The 18,601-nt window shown below is 48.6% G+C and overlaps 1 protein-coding gene across 1 annotated transcript in view; it reads left to right on the plus strand.

The window, feature by feature from the left end:
• GRIK3 (glutamate ionotropic receptor kainate type subunit 3) overlaps nucleotides 1-18,601 on the plus strand; it is a 207,375-nt gene that overhangs the window by 164,855 nt on the left and 23,919 nt on the right. The window contains exon 10 of the mRNA XM_006924232.1: nucleotides 7,020-7,223. Within this exon, the coding sequence (XP_006924294.1) occupies nucleotides 7,020-7,223 (204 nt within the window). The remainder of the gene's footprint in view (nucleotides 1-7,019; nucleotides 7,224-18,601) is intronic.

Here is an 18,601-nt window from a genome sequence, read left to right on the forward strand (position 1 = left end):
CAGAGACACCAGGAGGTGATTGTGAGTGGCCTCCTCGCAAAGGCAGAGCAGTCAGCCCTCATGCCTACCCGAGACCTACTTGGCCAGCTCTTTTGCCGAGGCCCGCGTGTTTGTATCTCACCCACTCCCTGACCCTGGAAGTCTGATTGGAACCATGACGGGTGGATTTCCTCTAGCGTGATTCACTGGGGACGTGCTTAGTGGCCAGGTGATGGATACTGTGGAGCAGGAAAGGATGTCATAGTTAAACCCCATTCCCCCAGGAACCCGAGTGAGGAGCAGATGCCAGGGCCACCACTGGCTTCTAGGAAGCAGTTATAGCCTATTGATCTCAACCCCAGTCTCCAGGGTTATGACTTTTGAGAAGATCCATGTTAAAGGTGATGGAGACCTAATGGGGATTCTGGACACACTTCTGACAGATCTAGAATGAGAGGGCAGGAGAGACACCCCACCACCACCGCCAACTTGGGGTGAGACCCTCACTGGCATCTTCCTGACAATCATACATCCTGCCTGCCTTTATTGATCGACATTTTGTCAACTAAAAAAATATAAAAATCAAACTGCTCAACTACTAAGTGAAAAGATCTCATTAGGAACAAGGAAAAAAAACTATAAAAAAAATTTTTAAATTAAAAAGAAACAAAAAGAGCAAAAGGATTAGAGTGAGGACTGATGCACAAGGAAAGGAAGACTGATGTGGATAAAAATAGAAAAGATAAAAGGAGAGTTGAAAGAGAACAAAATAAAAAGGTTAAAAGGAAAATAATAAAGAGAAAAACGAAAATAAGGAATGAAATAAAAAGGAACGCTATCAAGAAAGACGAAAAATTAAAATAAATAATTAACAGCTCTGGCTAGACAAGGTAAAAAATGTAAAACCAGCATGTCAGAAAGCAAAAGGATAAAAGTGCGGGAAAGCAAAAATATAAAAGGGTAAAAATAAAATAATAAAAAGGTGGTAAAAGATTAAAAACAGAGCTGCATAAAATGTGAGCTATAAATAAATAAAGCACTTTTCACAAGACAAGATATAAAAAGGTAAAACTAGTATGCTTTAAGAGATTAGGAAGAGAGATGATTAAACGAGCTAAGATAATTCTATCGCAAAACAATATTCTAACAGTAAGGGGTGAGCTAAAGATCATATGCCGGAAGGATGCAAAATACACATACCTTGAAAGACCACAGGGTTGAATTTTATGAAAACGGCAGCAGCCTGATTTCAAGGACATAAGACCCTTCTGCAAAGGCATGAGGGATTTTTTTCTACACCAGCAGAGGGAGAATCCAGCAGACATCCCCTGCTCTTCTCGCAGCTTCCTAGTCAATATTTGAAGCTTCTTGTAAAGCTTTGGACTTGCTGTACTCAGTCTCACCTGAGGGCCCACCGTAGCATCTGGCTGGCTCCCAGGCACCCGGGTGATGAGAAAGGAGAGAAGCCCCTCTTGGCCCACAGCCTGGACACAGGTGCTCAGTCTTTCCCCCTGCCCCTCATCCAGGCAAACATGAGCCCCACAGCTCTTTAGCGAATGAAGTGTGAGCAGGATGCAGGGGCAAGACTGTGACAGTTAAGAGCACAAACCTTTGGATTTGTCTTGGCTTTACTAGTTACTAGCTATATGACCTAGAAAATGGCTTGACCATTCTGGACCTCAGTTTCTTCATCTGAAAAAGAGAGGCGATAATAATTGTACCTATTGCGCAGAGATGAGACGAATAATGATTAATAAACGTAAGTGGCACAGAGTGCATGCTGTCGAAATGATAGCTGCTATTGTTATTCATATTATTATCGTATTGTTTCATATTATTACTAATTCGTATTATTATTGATTACAAATTCAGTCCCAGAAAGCTTGGGTTTAATACAGTATGCAGTGTCAGCTCTAGCGAAAACCTCGGCTTCTGTCCACAAGCAGAGCCCTGAACTTCATTGAAGGTTGACACAGGACCATGGTCAAGGGGGTTATCACTAGCACAGGGCATTATAAACTTTGAACTTGCACTTGATGCCTTGCAGGCCCAGTGGGCATTCCCTGGCTCACCACAGAGCCCACCACTCCCTACTGTTTATATGTGGCTTTCTCTTGTAGAGTTGTTTCCTGCCTGGCCCCTGAGGCGTTAGGGTTTGTGACCTCATGAGCCTCTCATAGCTCTAGTCTCCTACTGATACGTGAAACTCCATATCCCAAGCACCACTTTATTTCTTGCCTTGGCCAAGGTCTGAGCTCCTGGCCCCTGACATCATGATTATTCCTCCCCCTGGCCCCTATTGCCTTGACCTCTTACATGGCTGCTGACTCAGATGTCCTGAGGTAGATGTCCTTCCTCTGAGTCTTCTGAGAGATGCCCATTCCCACTCAAGGACTGGCCTAGGGACACCTGAAGACCTAGAACTGATCCAGACCCTCTGAAGAATGTGCCAGAAAGTCTCAGCGTGGTTTGCAGGTCCCCGATGTCCCCAGGCTTGGGCTTTTTGGGAACAGCTGCATCAGTTGTGGACAGTGGCCTAGCCCCTGGTGCTCTGGCTGAAAACCCAGCGATGTGCTTGACAGCTTAAAAGCAGGGGCAGCACCACCAGCTGAGAGCACTGGGGGCTGGGGAAGGGGGGCGTGGGAAAAGGGCCTTCCTGGCTGGAAGTGTATCGTCAGGGCAACAGTACTTTGAGTGACAGGCAGTTACAAGGCAAAAGGAAAGAAAGACCCAACTTCTTTGCCCCTAGTGAACTAGTCCTGAGACCGCTGGAATCTGGAAGTGGCAGAGGACAGGATCTCTGTGTGGGCTACCCCAAAACCCACCTCTCTCCTGTCCTGAACCCATGACATGCTAGGGGCACCTTACCCTGGACACATAGATGAACAGAGCTTTGACCCCACCCTCTCTGGCCCCTCATTGCCGAAGGCAGCCTTCCCCGTTCCTGAGGCAGAAAGGGCAGGGGCAGGAGCCTGGAAGCCTGCCCTCCCCCACCCTCTCCCTGCCTGGCCCCTGCCTCTCTTCTGGTTCTGCTCTTCCATGAGCTCATGAAAAATTCATCTGCCCAAACCTCAGCTCACACACCAAGAAAACACACCCAACTCATTCCTGGGGGTCCTGCTTTTGAAGGTTCAGTGTTCTTTTGGCTGCCGAAGTGAGTGGCAGTGTCAGCATGTACATGGGCACGTGTGTAGGTGTGGGACTGCTACGCAGAGCTGTCTAGATACGCACCAACGCATATATTTCTGCCGTTTGCATATTGTGACCCACATAGACTGAACTGCCAGGCAGGTGGACCGGTGGCACCCAGCAGCGGGAAAGGGGAAAAGTTAAGGAAGACCAGGATGTGGGCTGGGAGAACCATCCCAGGCCAGGAACATTCTGGGCTTCACCTGCTGGGAGGATAGGACACCTAATACTCTGTCCTGTTTCTAACTGGCAGAAGCCAAGGCCTTGAGTCTAGGGTCCTTGGCCTCTGTGTCTGAGCAGGGCCAGGCAGACAGAACATGTGAGAATGTATTGTATTTGTGCCAGTGGCATTGTACACACATGTGTACACATGTGTGGATGTGTGTGGATATTGCCTAAGTCGGAAGGGCGATTGGGAAGGCAGCCGTTAGGTAGCTAACCCCTGGACCCGTCGCCCAAAGACTCCCCTCTTCCAACTCCACAGGTCCTGTGGCTGGGAGAAGTTTAGCTCACGGCCCGCTTTCGCTTTGGTATAAGTGATCAGGGAGAAACTAGCCTGAGTCCTGACAACGAAAAGTCGGAAAAGGTTATTTTTCTGGACCCCTGTTTCCTGTGACTTGTTGAAAAGAAATATTACCCCTGCTCCTTCAGCTGTTCTCCCAGAGCAATAGGAGAGCGTGAAGTTATGAAATTGAGGGCACCTTCACCGAGCAATCGATTAGCAGCCGAGAGAGCTTGTGAATTGGCTGTCTGGACATTTCCAGTAATAAATTGTGAAATAGTCCATGAATAAGTAGTTGGCGGAGTTCAGAATTACCCCCTAGGAAATGTTGCAGGTCTAGAGACACATTACTAAGGCGAGCACCATTTTAAAGCTCTGGGCTTTGGCTGTTAAATATGTATGCCATCCGCAAAGCACTTCCCGAAATTAATGGCATTTTACAGCGGCTCAGAAGGCAGCGTATTTATATGGAGATGTATAGATTGGGGGCTGTGGTGGCTTCACAAATGAAGTGCTAATTTTAGAGGCTAGGGCCGGGGAGGGGCATGGAGAGAGGGTCAGGGAGTGAGCTACCTCGGGGACTTTTCCCAAATGGTTTTCCCGCTGCCAGTTAAGATTTTTAAACTTTGGTGACATTGGGCATGGTCTCTAGGCTGGAAAGGTCACTGCAGTAACAGGCCACCCAGCACACGGAAAGACAGTAATAACAATATTAATAAAAATAAAATTTAATAATAATAATAATAATAATAATAATAATAATATTGGCAGTTTACATTTGCCAGGTACTGATCTAAGTGCTTTTCATAGATTGACTAATTTAACCCTCACGTCAACCCTGTAAGGTAGGTTCTAGTGTTATCCCCATGTTACAGAAAGAGGTAGATTTTGCCCAGGAATCTAGGTGTGGTTGTAATTCCCGTGGGAAAGCTGATACCGTCTCTACAATTTCTTGAGCCAAAATTAGGGCCACCAGGCATAGTGGTGCAATTCGGTCACTGCATGAGAGCATCCAACCAAAAGGATGAGTTCGGACTGAAACTCAGGCCCTGCTCACCAGGCCCAATGCCAGGGTTCAGGGCATCACTTTCCCAGAGAAGAATTTGCACAAAGGCAGTGTATGCACTAGCCAAAGTCCTTTTTTCTCCAGGAAGCCCCAACGCCTTTCCTGGCCCCACCCAGATTCTGTTCTCCAGCTCACTGATAAGCCTGCTTGGTTAGAGGGTAAGAGATTGGAAGCACTTGGTTGGAGGGTAAGGGATAGTGCTAAAGTTTAGCACGGAGTCTAGCCAAAGGATCCAATTTCCACCCAATATGACTGAGAAGTGGTTTTCGCAAACTCCCTGGAGAGGCAGGAACCTCTTGAGGATTCAGACACTCCCCAGCTCTTTCTCTGAAGCATCCCAAAGGACTTGGAAAATATAGAGTAAATCAGTAGTGGGGTGGGATGGGATTTTGAAAGGTGGCGTTGTCGGGGACCCAGGGCCAGAGAATGAAGCTCACTTGCCACAGCAAGAGCTGGCAAGAGGCTGCTGGTGGGTTTCTGAGCCCAAGGACCTTCAATGAGGGTTGCTGCCAGGGCCTTTCATTGCTCATCCCACTCCAGAGGCCCACAATGTCAGAGGAATGGCCACGCCAGTTGAGAGAATGATGAGACACCTGCATAATTAGGTGTGCACCCACCTTGTAGGCCTGTGTTCGTGAGATTCCCAGTACATATGCATTCTGTCAGCTAATCCTGTCGCCTATCAGCTGAAGGTTTGAGGCATTCTGACACTTGGCTTTGGGGAAGGTTAAGCCTCAGAAAGAGGCAGAGAAGCTACACGCAGGAAGAATTGGAACTGAACTCCGTTAGACTGTAGTTCAACTCCTGTGCAGCCTTGGGTAACTTACTGGCCTTCTCTGAGCTTCGATGGGGATAATGTTGCCAATCTTGCAAGCTTGCGAGGCTTAAATCAAACGGCCTGTGAGAAAGTTTAAATCGGTGCCTGATATATAGCAAGAATTCAGGAAATCTTGAGTTTGCTAAGAGTTCAGCTCATCTACCACAGACTCAGGACGGGGATTTGTAAGTGAAGCTGGGTGGATAGAGCCAGCAAATCATGGCCTTGGATGTTGACCTGAATTCTAGAAAAATGCAAGAGGCCTGGAATCTGCCACATTGGATCCCACAGTTTCTCACTCCATGTCTCTCAAACTGGACAAGGTCCATAGCTACTTCCCACTGTTTTTTTTCTGCCTGTTCTTTGCAAGTTTGCCAGGAGTTTGTTTCTAAATGAGATCTCAGAGTTGTGCCCTCTTCAAAGCCCTTCATTGGCTCCCCATCACCTGGAAGGGAAGGAGCCCGACATGCGACAGCTATCACCTATGCTCTGGACCCACAAGCTACCTTCCAAGCTCATCAGGTTGTTGGGCTACATCAACCTGAACTCAGATCCTCTCTCTAGGGAACAGGGGAACTTATACAAGTCACTTATCCTTGTGAATTCACTTCCTGTGCCTATAAAATGGAATTATTAGTACCTACCTCTAGAAGGTTGAAATTAAGGCAATATCAGCTATTGTCTCTTGAGCCCTCCTGCTCTGCTGGGCCCTGTGCTAGGCCCTCCGACATTATCTCATTTGCTGATTTACAAGTGCCCTGCACATCCACATACAAATGCAAGCTATCGTGGTTATCAGGAATCACCCACCTGACAGATCCTAATGCTGGGGACTGAGATCCTTGGAAAGAGAGCGATATCAGAGCTTGTAGATCTAATCTTTTAAATAGAAGTTGGGAGAGACGTCAGGGAAGATACTTGATGATGGGCCTTTTGCAGCAATGTGCTCAAACTTTAGCCGACATCAGAATCCCCTGGAGAGCTTTTTCCAACACATATTGCTGGGCCTCGCCTCAGAATTTCTGGTTCAGTGTTCTGGGTGGGGCCCAAGATTGTATAATTCCCAGGTGATGCTGATGCTGCTGGTCCGGAGACCACATCATGAGAACCACTGGCCTGTATTGATGGTGCAGCAGACAGAGCATGGGATTCAGAATCAGATCGTCTTGAGTTCAAATCTCTGTTCCACCACTTACTAGCTCTGTGACCACTGGACAATTAATAAATACCTCCTGATCCTCTACCTCGTGCCAAGGACACCAGTACGTGGCCATCTAGAAAGCAAAAAGTTGACTCTCAGGAAATGTACTTTTCCTCCCTGATTTATGAGGCCATCCATCTAAGCCATCCAAAGGTTTAAAAAAAAAAAAAAAAAGTAGCAGAGGTTCCAGCCCAAGCTCTCTAGCCCCAATCAGCCTCCCCGACCCACTCAGCCTTGTCACCTCCTCACTTGTCTGTCCCTGCAGGAGGAGCCCTTTGTCATGTTCCGGAAGTCCGACAAGACCCTGTTTGGGAATGACCGGTTCGAGGGCTACTGCATTGACCTTCTTAAGGAACTGGCCCACATCCTGGGCTTCTCCTACGAGATCCGGCTGGTGGAGGATGGCAAGTACGGAGCACAGGATGACAAGGGCCAGTGGAACGGCATGATCAAGGAACTCATTGACCATGTAAGTGGGGCCGAGGACCCCCGCTGGGAGGCTTGGCCAAATCCTGTGTGCACATCAGGGTGGGGCATTCTGGTAGATGAGGGCTCTAGCTAGGGGCAGGTGAGATGGAGACAAAGGCCACAATCTGGGTGAGGAGGACCCAGCTCTCAGGCCTGCCTTGTTCATGCTTCCAACTCCCAGACATTCCCCTCTACATAAGCACACACGCACTGGCCCCCATCTGATCCAGAGCCCTTCCCACCGACGTCTTTGATGAACTCTCTCTAGAAGATCGCTACCTTCTGCTCTTTTAAAAGTTACCAAAGGGTGTTCCAGCCGTGTGGGCAAAGTGCAATTGCAAAATATTTCACCGAACTCTGAGACAGAGTTTGATCTGTCACTGTCTTGAGCAACTTTGGGTCCAATCAGGAGACAGGAGGCCAAGGGCTGGGATGAAGGGATGAGCGAGGCTCAGCTCGGAGGTACCAATGAGGCAAATTCATACTCTGCTTGAGACGGGAGAGGACTCAGAGGAGCAAGAAGCTGAAACAGTGGGTGGAGCTTTTGGGAGCAGGTGGTAGGAGGGGCTGAGTTTTGCGGAACACTGGGAAAAAAACAGAGAGAAGCTAGAGAATAAGGACATCACAGGAAGAGGAATCAGAAGGACCTGGGTTCAAGTCCTGTTTCCTCATTCATTGGCTATGCAAACAGAGGCATGTCGTTGGACCTCCCTCAGTGACTTCCTCGTCTGTCAGTGGATATAATTCCTCCTTCCTCATTGGAAGGACATGAAGCACTAGGTACAGGGCCCGGCCCACAGCCAGCCCTCAGTAAGAGGGAGACTTATAAGATTTGGTAAGAGCACATATCACCTTAGTTAGAAGCCCAGGCTGCGGACCGCTGGATGGGGATTCAAGCTCCAGCTTTACGAGCTAGTAGATGTACAACCAAGTAACTTCATCAATGTCACTGATCCTCAATCTCTTCACTTCTAAAATAGGAGTAATTAGCAACCTCCATAGCTCCTGTGATTGTTGCAGGAATTAAATGAGGCACCATTTGTACAGGCTCACCTGGCACTTGATAAACATTACCTGCTTTCAAGCACAGGGCCCTCAACTCTCCAGAAACATTTCCTATCAAAGATCCGCTAATGCAGGCAAGGAACTGATCTGTACTGGAGCCCTTATATTCCTTCTCTCATATATCCTGACAACAAACAACCCAGCGAGGTAGATACTGTTACTACCACCCATTGTACAGACCAGGAAGCTGGGACAGAGAGAGGTGAGTGGTCTTCGGAGGCTCTCTGCTTCTGAAGCCCTGTGTTCCAACCTCTGCAAAGAGCCAGGGCAGAGGAAGGTTCGTGCTATAGGTCTTTGCAACCTGAAAAGTACCAGCCAAAGGGACTATTCTCACTTTGCCTCTAGGCGTGGGGGCAGGCAGCATCGGGGCTCTCTGTCAGCCTGTGGAGCTATCATACAGGGACCTTGGAGGTTGGATGTGGAAGGAGGCTGGAGCTCAGAGCAAGAAGACTCAAGCAAAGCGTTGCAGGCAGTCATTTCCTAGGCCTCTGGAAATTGGGCTTGTGGGGAAGGCTGGCGGGAGAAGCTAATAGTAATGAGCTAATAGTAAATAGTAAATAATAAAACTAATCAGGCTGGACTTGATTCCCACCCTGCCACTTACTAGCTGTGTGCTTCTGGACGAGTTTCTTAACCTCTCTGTGCCTCAGTTTCCCCCTCTGTAAAATGGGAACGAAAATCACAGAACCTCCCCCTTAAGGCTGTTGTGAGGACTAAGTAAGTTCACATGTGCGCATTACATAGTTGGCACCGTGTCAGTACTCGCTCTTACTATTTTTATTTTTATCATTACAATTATTCCTTTGAAGCCAGGAAGGGGGCTTCAGGAAGTCTCTTTATTACCCTGAGTTTGTTTCCTATCTCTACAGTGAGGGGAAATAACAGAACCTCCCCCTTAAGGCCGTTGTGAGGACTAAGTAAGTTCACATGTGCGCATTACATAGTTGGCACCGTGTCAGTACTTGCTCTTACTATTTTTATTTTTATCATTACAATTATTCCTTTGAAGCCAGGAAGGGGGCTTCAGGAAGTCCCTTTATTACCCTGAGTTTGTTTCCTATCTCTACAGTGAGAGTAATAATACCTGCCCTGCATTCTTCCCAACTAATTGTGAGGCTCCAGCAGAGACAACTGGTGGGGAAGCAGCTCCCAGGTTGTGGAATTCAGTATAAATGGAAAGGAGTGGTGTTGTCACTGTTATTAGTAATAACTGTAATTATTATGGAAATTAGTCAGCAGGCCCCAGAGGCATCTCTATTTATTGGCTCCCTATGAGCCTGTGAGTGGGGCTCTGGAGAGTGGGGCTGCAGGTGGGTTCTGAGCCTGTCATTGGCAGAGGCAAGCTCTACTGGGGAGGCAGAGGGAGGGATCACATGGAGAAGGGAGGCCACATGCAGAAGTGAGCAGGGCCGATGCCAGCCTTGTCTTGCATCCCAGCAGTCCTGAGAGCTTTGAAGAGCCATTTGCAAGGGGCAGGGAAGGTGGGGGGTCAGAAAAACCCAGCAGCAGCCAGACCTTCCTGAGCTGACCCTTAGCTGGGAAAAGGAGGAGGCCTCATTTGTGGCCTCCGTGCTGCCCGGTCTCCATTGAAGCCACAGGCCCTGACAGGACATGCAGGGGACCTTGTTAAACCCGATTCCCTGCAATTGATGAGCCTATTCATCCTAGCTTGGTGCCAATTTTAATAACATCATAACCATTTATTAGTGTCTTCAGATAATTAGTCTTCTCACTAGCTCATAGAAAGCATGGTAAAGGCTTGGCAATATTATTACTTTCTTATTAGGGATCTGAACGTAGATGTAAAAATGATGAATGCTAACTTCGCAAGGATCTTCCCCCGGAGGCCCATGTAGTGGCCTTGGGTGCAGTGCAGCCTCTGACCAGCAGGACATAAGAAGTCCTTCCCTGACCCTCTCTGCTCGCTTCTGTTCCATGACACTTGACCTTCCAAGGAGCCAGGCTACGGAGGAAGATGGAGTACCTAATAGGGTGCTTCGCCCTCCTGCTGACACACAATGGGAAGGACAAATGTGATTGGACAGAGCAGTGATTTCTCCATCCTTCACCCCCATCCCTCTCCCAAATTGTCACTCTCTCCATTTTCGCTGCTTGCTCTCTCTCTCTCATTTGCCCCTTTCTCACAAGTCTTCTACTCACATCTGTGCCTTTAAATTATTCCCATGTGTTTTAATGACTTTGGAATCCAACAGCAATGGGTTCAAATTCTGGGTCTAGCACATTTTAGCTAATAGTGGGAAAGTGCTTCCACCTCTCCAGCCTCCATTTCCACATCTATGAAATGAGAAGATTTGATGAAATATGATGCAAAAATGTTTAACAGAGGGCCTTGCACTCAGTAAATGCTCAGCACATAGGAGCTGTCCTGCTCATTGGCGTTCTCTCCAAGGGCAGGGTGTGTACGCGTCTGAAGTATGTGCATGGGCGAGTGTCCAAAGTATGTGCTCGGGTGAACGTGATAGCAGCAGGAGAGCTGGCCCCCCAGCCATGGTCATCCTGGTGGGCCACACTGATCTGGGACCTAGACCTTGCCCTTCTGAATGAAAGTTGGAGCAGCTGATTCACATTGATCATACGGGAAACTGAGGCGCACACCAAGGCATCTCTCCTTTCTTTGCTTGGGGCATTGGCCTGTCTCAATGGACGCCTGCTATCTACGGCTTCTGTCCTGGCACCTGGCGCCCGGGATCCTGCTGAGGAGTGTACAGGCAGAGCCCCAAGTGTGGAGAACCCGAAGCCAAGAGGAGAGGCTGCCACTGGAGGGAGAGGACAAGAGACAAGTCTTGAAGAGCCTTGGGTGCTAAACTGGGGGACTTTGTTTTAATCCTGAGAACTATTAGCCACAACTGAAAGGTGTGGAACAAGGGAGTGACATCAGATTTCACTTAAGGAAGATCGCTGTGCTAAATAACATGGAGCAGATCTGGAGGCCATTACTGGGACCCAGGTGATGGAGAGCATGTGGCCTCAGAGTGTTATAGCTGGAAATGGGGAAATGAAGACAAGAAGGTGGAGTCAATGAGACTGGTGATTGGTTGGGTGAAGGAGGTGAGGGAAAGGGAAGAATCAAAGAAAAGGTGTAAAGTTCTAGTTTGGACAATTATGGAGGTAGTGGTGTCATCACCAGATAAAGAGCTTCCTGGAAAAGTAGAGGTTTTGGGAGATGTACTAAGATCATGTTGGGCTCGGGGTCCTGGTAGGTGGCTGGCCATATGGCTGGGCACTCAGAGAGAGCAGTGCCGGAGGCTGAGATTGGGGCATCATCGGCACAGCCTGAGGGGGAACCTTGAGAGACAGAGGGTGGCGGAATTGCTGGGGAAAGAAGAGACGAAGACCTAAGATATGACCCTGAATAACATGAGAGCATAAGGGAGAGATAAAAAAGAAGACTCTACAAGACACCTGATCTAGAAAGGCCAGAGGAGGGAGGAGAATAAGGATAGCGTGGATGACAGAGACCAAAGGAGAAGAGGCCACTGGACAGGCGTGAACACGGGGTCACAAGCGGCAGGGAGGTCAAAGGAGATGAGGAATGAGCAGCTCACACAAGTTGGCATGAGTGTGATCTCCTAAGGGAACAGGGTCAGCCCCAGCATGGGCCCCTTGAGTGCTCCGGGCCTGGCCTCCTGCAGACTTTGTTCTCAGAGACCCAGGAATCCTGTCCTGGCTGCTCTCTCAGGGCCTTGAATCAGAGGGGTGGGGCAGGTGGGGAGGAGAGGGAGCAGGAGCCTGGCCTTACGGGCATGAATAAATGTCCTCCAGGCCACAGGAGGCCATTAGTTATTGTATCTCTAAGTTGTTACATCTCTCTATAGTATGTAGGTTTCCTGAGCTCATAGATGGGGCTGGACCAAGATGAAACAAAGAGTGGTCATGGGTAGCCTTGGCATGTCATCCCTTCCCCTATGAAAAAAGTAGCAAGACCCAGATGTCCCCTCTGCCTCTCTATAACACTGAGCACAGAGCAGGGAGGGCGGCAAAATTTGACGTGCCCATTTCCTCTACCTGATCTTCAGACAGTGACTGCCTGATGGACTGCACTTGGCTACTGCCCCAGCACCTGGCATGGGGCTGGATACATACTGAGTAGGCATTGACGAATGTGTTAATGAGAACATGGACTTGCACACCTTCCCCAGAGACATGGCTGTGGCGTTGTGACTATGGAGCTTCCCCTCCGCAGTGTGCGAGAGGAAGGTATGGTGTCAAGGCTTCATTCCATCGCCCAGTGTGTCCCCTGCCTTCCAACCAGGAACCAGATCTTAGTTCTTGCCTGCATGCATTGGTGTTAGGAGGGTTCTCAAACCACTGTTTGTGTGGCCGGGAAAGGCTCTGCCAAGCCACCACCACCTTCGGGCTGGCCAGTGGACTTTGAAGCAAGACGTGCTGGTTGCTCACCTAAAGCAGGTCAGAATCTTGGATGGGACAAAGCAGTTGAGAGCAGAGAAAATGGATAGACTGCAAAGATGAACTCTTATCCGGGTAGCCAGTTTGCCCAGAGCTCTGGGGAAGCTCAGGATCTGCCTGAGGGCGACCAGGTAAGCAGGTATCTTCAGGCTGGCCAGTGGACTTTGAAGCAAGGCGTGCTGGTTGCTCACCTGAAGCAGGTCAGAATCTTGGATGGGACAAAGCAGTTGAGAGCAGAGAAAATGGATAGACTGCAAAGATGAACTCTTATCCGGGTAGCCAGTTTGCCCAGAGCTCTGGGGAAGCTCAGAATCTGCCTGAGGGCGACCAGGTAAGCAGGTGAGAGATGCAGGAAGGACTTGGGGCTGCACTGAGATTCATGATGGAACTATCAGCTGCCAGATCTCAGCAAGCAGAGACCAGCCTGAGAAAGGCCTGCAAAGAGCCTGGCAGAGGGTCAGGATCCAGACAACCAAGTGTAAGGGAGGACAAGGCAGAGGTAAAGAAGGCATTGGAGGAAAACCGAGGTCAGAGGGAGCAACTGGAACACGCAGACCCTCCTGCTGAGGATCAACTGTTTTTTCATTCATTCCGCAAAACTTTATGGAGCAAAGTCTCAGCCTGGGCTCCTGGAGAGCAGAGCCTGAAGCTGGGGCTTAGATGCCATTATTTAGGGGATATGATGTTGGGGAGAGAGTGAGGGGCAGGGAAGAGGAGCAGGGGGGAGGGGAAGCCAACGCGAGGACACATTACTGAGCCATCACCACTGAGTACAACTAATGGCTCGATCCACGGGTCTGCCCCACAGAAAAGCCATACAAAGTGCATCTCGGGACCATCTCTCAGGGTGAGCGGAAGAGGAGGAACAGGCTTCTTAACTGGCTCCTGACTTCTATGCATTTCTGGGCTTGGTATGGAGAGCATGGGACCCAAAGGACCCTGCAGCAGCGTCCATGGAAAGTCATGGGGGCAATAGGTGTCAGGTGGCAGGAGGTGAGATCCTGTCAAGCTTGTGCCTGCATGAGGTTGGTCACAGCCAGTGGGCCTGCTTTGTAGCATTAGAGGGGTCTGAGCCAAGCACCGATGACATACCAGACCTGGATGGTGACTAGAAATATAGGAGTAACCAAGGTAGACATCATCCTTGCCTTCTGGAAGCAATGAATCAGCCAAGTTAAATTTTATTAAAATTTCAATCAGCGCTACAAAGGGGTGTAGGTATAGGGGATTTTGAGAGTCTATAACTCAGGCTTCACTGCAGAAGTGACTCTTAGGCTGAGACTTCAGGAATGAGACGGAGATGCCCAGGGCATGGATAGGGGTACCTCCCTGGGTGGGGCCCTGAGGTTGTTCAAGTCTCTGCCCTCATTGGCAGGACTGCATCCTGGCAGGACCTGAGTGGACACCCGTCTTGTGGCTGCACAAGGAGTGGGGAAAGGGGATTCTTTTAGAGATGGGAACAGAGTCCGTGATGGGTGCATCCCTCATAGTATGCCCTGAAGCAAGGAACACCTGCCGAGCATCCTAAACAACAGACGCAGAACAGCCCCTGCTGGGACTCAGGAATCAGCTGTTCTCCTAGGCCTGGGAAAGGCACAGGCTTCATTTCTCACAGTCAGGCATCCATCAGCCCAAGAGGCCTATGTGTGAAGCACAGGACATGACCCCGTGGTCAATACTTAGGAATTTTCTTGCACCTGTGCCCATCTCTTTAGGTATATACAGGCTGTTCCGTGGTTGTCAGTGGCCACAGTGCTGATTTTTAAGTGTGGCGGCTGGCTGATGGGTCATCAGTAGATACCATCCGTGATTCTGTGTACCTCGCCTTTGTAAACTGCTGTGTAGCAAGCCCTGCAGGAGGGCTTGCTGGGTGAGTTCTTCTAAACCTCCAGTGTTCCCACTGATCAAGTTATTCATTTATTCAATACATTTATTAAGTTAGGCCCCATGCTAGATGCTGCGGATGCAGCGGTGAACAAACAGGCAGGATCCCTCCCCTGAGCTTCAGGATCTGACATTCTAGTGGAGGAGACAGACAATAATCTATGAACATATGAATAGATGTAACTATTCAGCCAGGGTAAGAGAGGAACGTGGCCAGGTAAGAGGCACAGGCATCCTTCCTTCCTTGCTTTTTGGCTATGAGGCTGCAGTCAGCTCAGGAAGCTGGCATGGAAATCACAGATGTTAGTATTTAACCCATCCTTTGACCCACATGAATTTACTAGCACCTGTCTCTGCTCTACTCAGATGTGTGGATTGCTAAGGCTTTTGGTTGTCTGGTTACTGTCCAGGGCCTTTCAAAGGTCACTGTGTTTTCTTAAGCTTGGAGTTAGAGATCATCAGCAGATACTGTGACTTGCTTTGCCCTCTTGTAATCTGCCATGTACTCAGACATACTTGCCGGATGTCTATCCTAAACTAGCAACATCCCCATTCGTTCAGTCCCAAAATCTCTACGAAAGGCCAGCACTGTGCTAGACGTGGGGGATACGATAGTAAAAAGACACAGGCCCAAGCCCTGCTTACGGTCTATCTAGTAGGGGAGAAAGACTCAGAGAATCACCCAATAGCTCTAAAACCATAACTATGATCAATACTAGGAGTGAAAATACTTGGCCTTATGAGACTAATCACCAGGAAGACCTGATTTTATCTGAGGATTTTGTCTGGAGAAGTGATGTTCGAGGTGAGATCTGAAGGAGAAGTAGGCATCAGCTCAACAAAGAGTTTGGGGAGGAAGAAGTTTCCAGTAGAGAAAAGTACACGTGTAGAGGCCCCAAGGTCAGAGAGAGCATGGACCGGAGGGTCTGGAAGAAGCCAGTAGGAAGAGAACGGGGGGAACATGACGCGAGGTAAGGCTGCAGGGCCCGACGGGGCTAGATCTGCACCTTGCAACACAGTAGCCACAAGCCACATGGGGTTACTTAAATTTAAACTGAAATTAATTAAAATTGATTTTTTAAATAATTACAATTATTTAATTTAAAATTAAAAGTATAAATTCAGTTCCTCCGTTACACAAGCCACATGTCAAGTCCTTGAGGGCCACATGTAACTAGTGGTACCATGTTGGGCAGCGCAGATATAGAGCATTCTCATCATTGCAGAAAGTTCTACCAGACAGTACTGGCTAGATCGTGAATGAATCGAGGAACCCATAATAAGACTCTCTCATCCCAAGGGCAGAGGGAAGTCTTAACTAATATTAAACAGCATTAGGAATGGGGAAAGAATCTAGCCGGAGAAACACCACTTTAGGAAAAGGGTGGAAGGTGAATTCCATGGATACACATCCCAGACATGTGGGCAGAGACCCAGCAGACAGAGCCCCTGGGACAAATCCTGCATGTGTTGTGGGAGTGACACTGATTTTCTTGGATGGCCATGGAAGCAGAAGCAGAGCGATCTGGAGGAAACCATGGGTGAATCAGCATGTTCCCGCAGCCACAGGGCTCCTGTGATGTGAAGTGTATGCTGGGTAGTATGCTGGGCGGTCATGGTCATGAGCCAGAGTCAGTTGCAAACTAGGCTCGGGACAAGGTGGGGCGGGCTCAGCTGTAAAGCCCGCCCATCGGAATGGCAGTCACTGGAGAGGGGACAGCAGTGGGAGGTGGAAAGAGCTCCATGCATCCTGCCCAGGATCTAAGTGGCAGGTTGTATGAATTTCCTAGGGCTGCCACAACAGATCCCCACAAACAGAGTGGCTTAAAACAACAGAAATGTATTCCTTGTCAGTTTTGGAGGCCAGAAATCAGAAACCAAGGTCGGCAGGGTTGGTTCCTTTTGGAGACTGAGAGAAAATCTGTTCCACGCTTCTCTCTTAGCTTCTGGTATGGCTGGCAATCCTTGGAATTCCTAGGCTGGTAGCTGTATCACTCCAATCTCTGCCTCCATTGTCACATGGCACTCTATGTGTATCTTTGTCCTCTCCTCTTAATGATAAGTATACTTATCTATTTACAGTTTACCCTAGTTCAGTATGACTTCATCTTAACTTTATGACTTCTGCAAGGACACGACTTTCGAATAAGGTTGCCTTCACAGGTACCAGGGTTAGAATTTGAACATGTTTGTTGGGGAGTGAGCACAATTCAACCCACTACATGTGGTTTTTAGGATAAAATGTTGGGCTTTGAGGTCACGGTGAAATGAGTCCTAGTACTGGCTCAGCCACTCACCATCTTGAACAAACCGCTTAGCCTGATTGAGCCACAGTACCCTCACCTGGAATGTGGCAATAATGTTTACTGCCTCGTGGGGCTGCTGAGAGGATCGCATAAAGCAATATATGTAGCACACGTGACGACGCTTGGCATATAAGAAGCATCCATGAATGATAGCAGTTCTGATTTCAACTATAGTAGGTCGCAGTCTGAGCAAGCAGTTGCCTTGGAGGATCCCAACCGAGAGGCAGAGTACAGAGATGGGGAATCTGAAGGGGATCATGCTTGGGAACCCAAGTAGGCAGGTGCCAATAGGGCCAAGAGACATAGATAGCAAGCTGGGGCTCAAAGGGGCAGATCTGAGTCCCTGGTGAGGACCCCCATCCTAAGAGAAGGCTGATCAGTGATAAGTTGTCAGAACTGGGACCACTGTCACAACTTTGTTCTTAGAACCTGGTAGGATGTTGCCCAGGTTTCAGTCTGGTATACAAGGCTAAGGCCTGACTAGCAGCCAAGGCGGCTGGATGCTTAAGACCAAAATATGGAACAATAGCTGCTTAAGTTCTTGCCTTCAGTTCTGTTGCTGGGAATTTGATAGAGCAGGTGGGGCCAAGTGGCCTCATGCAAGGATAGAGTAGAGTAGGAGAGGCTGGAGATAGGCAGGTCCTGACAGATTCTCAGTAAGTGGAAAGCAGCTTATAGGGTGAAGTAATGTCTTGGAAAGGCCATCCTGCCTGGACCAGAGGTTTAGAAAAGTTATGGAAAAGTTCTTGGTGAGGCAGAACGGGCCAAGAAATCACCCATAAGACCGATGAATGTGTTGGACAAGTCAGGGGTTTGGTTTATTCAAGGATGATTACTATAAATATGAGAGCAACAACCTTGGACCTTTCTGAGCCTCAGTTTCCTCCATAAAAAATATGGCGTTGGAATAGATATTCCTGAAGTTCTTTTGTCTAGTCTTGACAGCCTATGATTTTATGAATCATCCTCAAAGAAAACTTGCACAAGTGGGAGGAACCTGCCAAGATTGGGCCTTTCGTCCTGAATAATGAACTGAAACATCAAAGCCTTGACATCTGTTCTGCTCTTTCAAGAGAACTTGGACAAAATAATGCCATTTTCAGGGAAATAATAACCAATGGTAAAATATAGTATTTCCTGCCTAAATCAAAATTGAAGTGGAGAATTCCAGGCTTCCTGAAGCCCAAGGGAGAACACATATCAAAATTCCCCATGAAGAAGGTCAGGTTGACCAGCTGTCTTGCTGCTGTAGGCACGGAATGCTGAAGATGCTCCTGCCTCCCAACCTCACGACAGCAGAGAGCAGAAAGCCTGGCATGGAGATTCTGAAGGCTCTGCGTGGGTCTGGCAGGGAGAAAAGAGGCCTGTGGCCCTGTAGTTGGCTTTCTTACCAATCCTGAAACACTTCTTATGAATGAAACAAGCCTTGACTGCAAACACCTTGATCCCCCCAGTAACTAATGCTCTCATCCAACTTGCTATCAAAAGCCAAAGTCATTCTTGCCACCACTGACTTTGAGGTTCTTCCCAGGAATCCACTCCAAGCCCCGGAGGCCATTCCCAGAGACCAGTTCCAAATGCATTCTGAATAGTGATGATGACTTTGGGGTCAGAACAGAGCTTCCCAAAGCAATGTACTTTGAAGGGATAGGGCTGGGGGAGGTCAAGTTCTAGAATCAAAAATCCACTACACCCC

Source organism: Pteropus alecto, unplaced genomic scaffold (genome assembly GCF_000325575.1).
Source record: "Pteropus alecto unplaced genomic scaffold, ASM32557v1 scaffold39, whole genome shotgun sequence".
In the NCBI taxonomy this organism is placed as follows: Eukaryota; Metazoa; Chordata; class Mammalia; order Chiroptera; family Pteropodidae; genus Pteropus; species Pteropus alecto.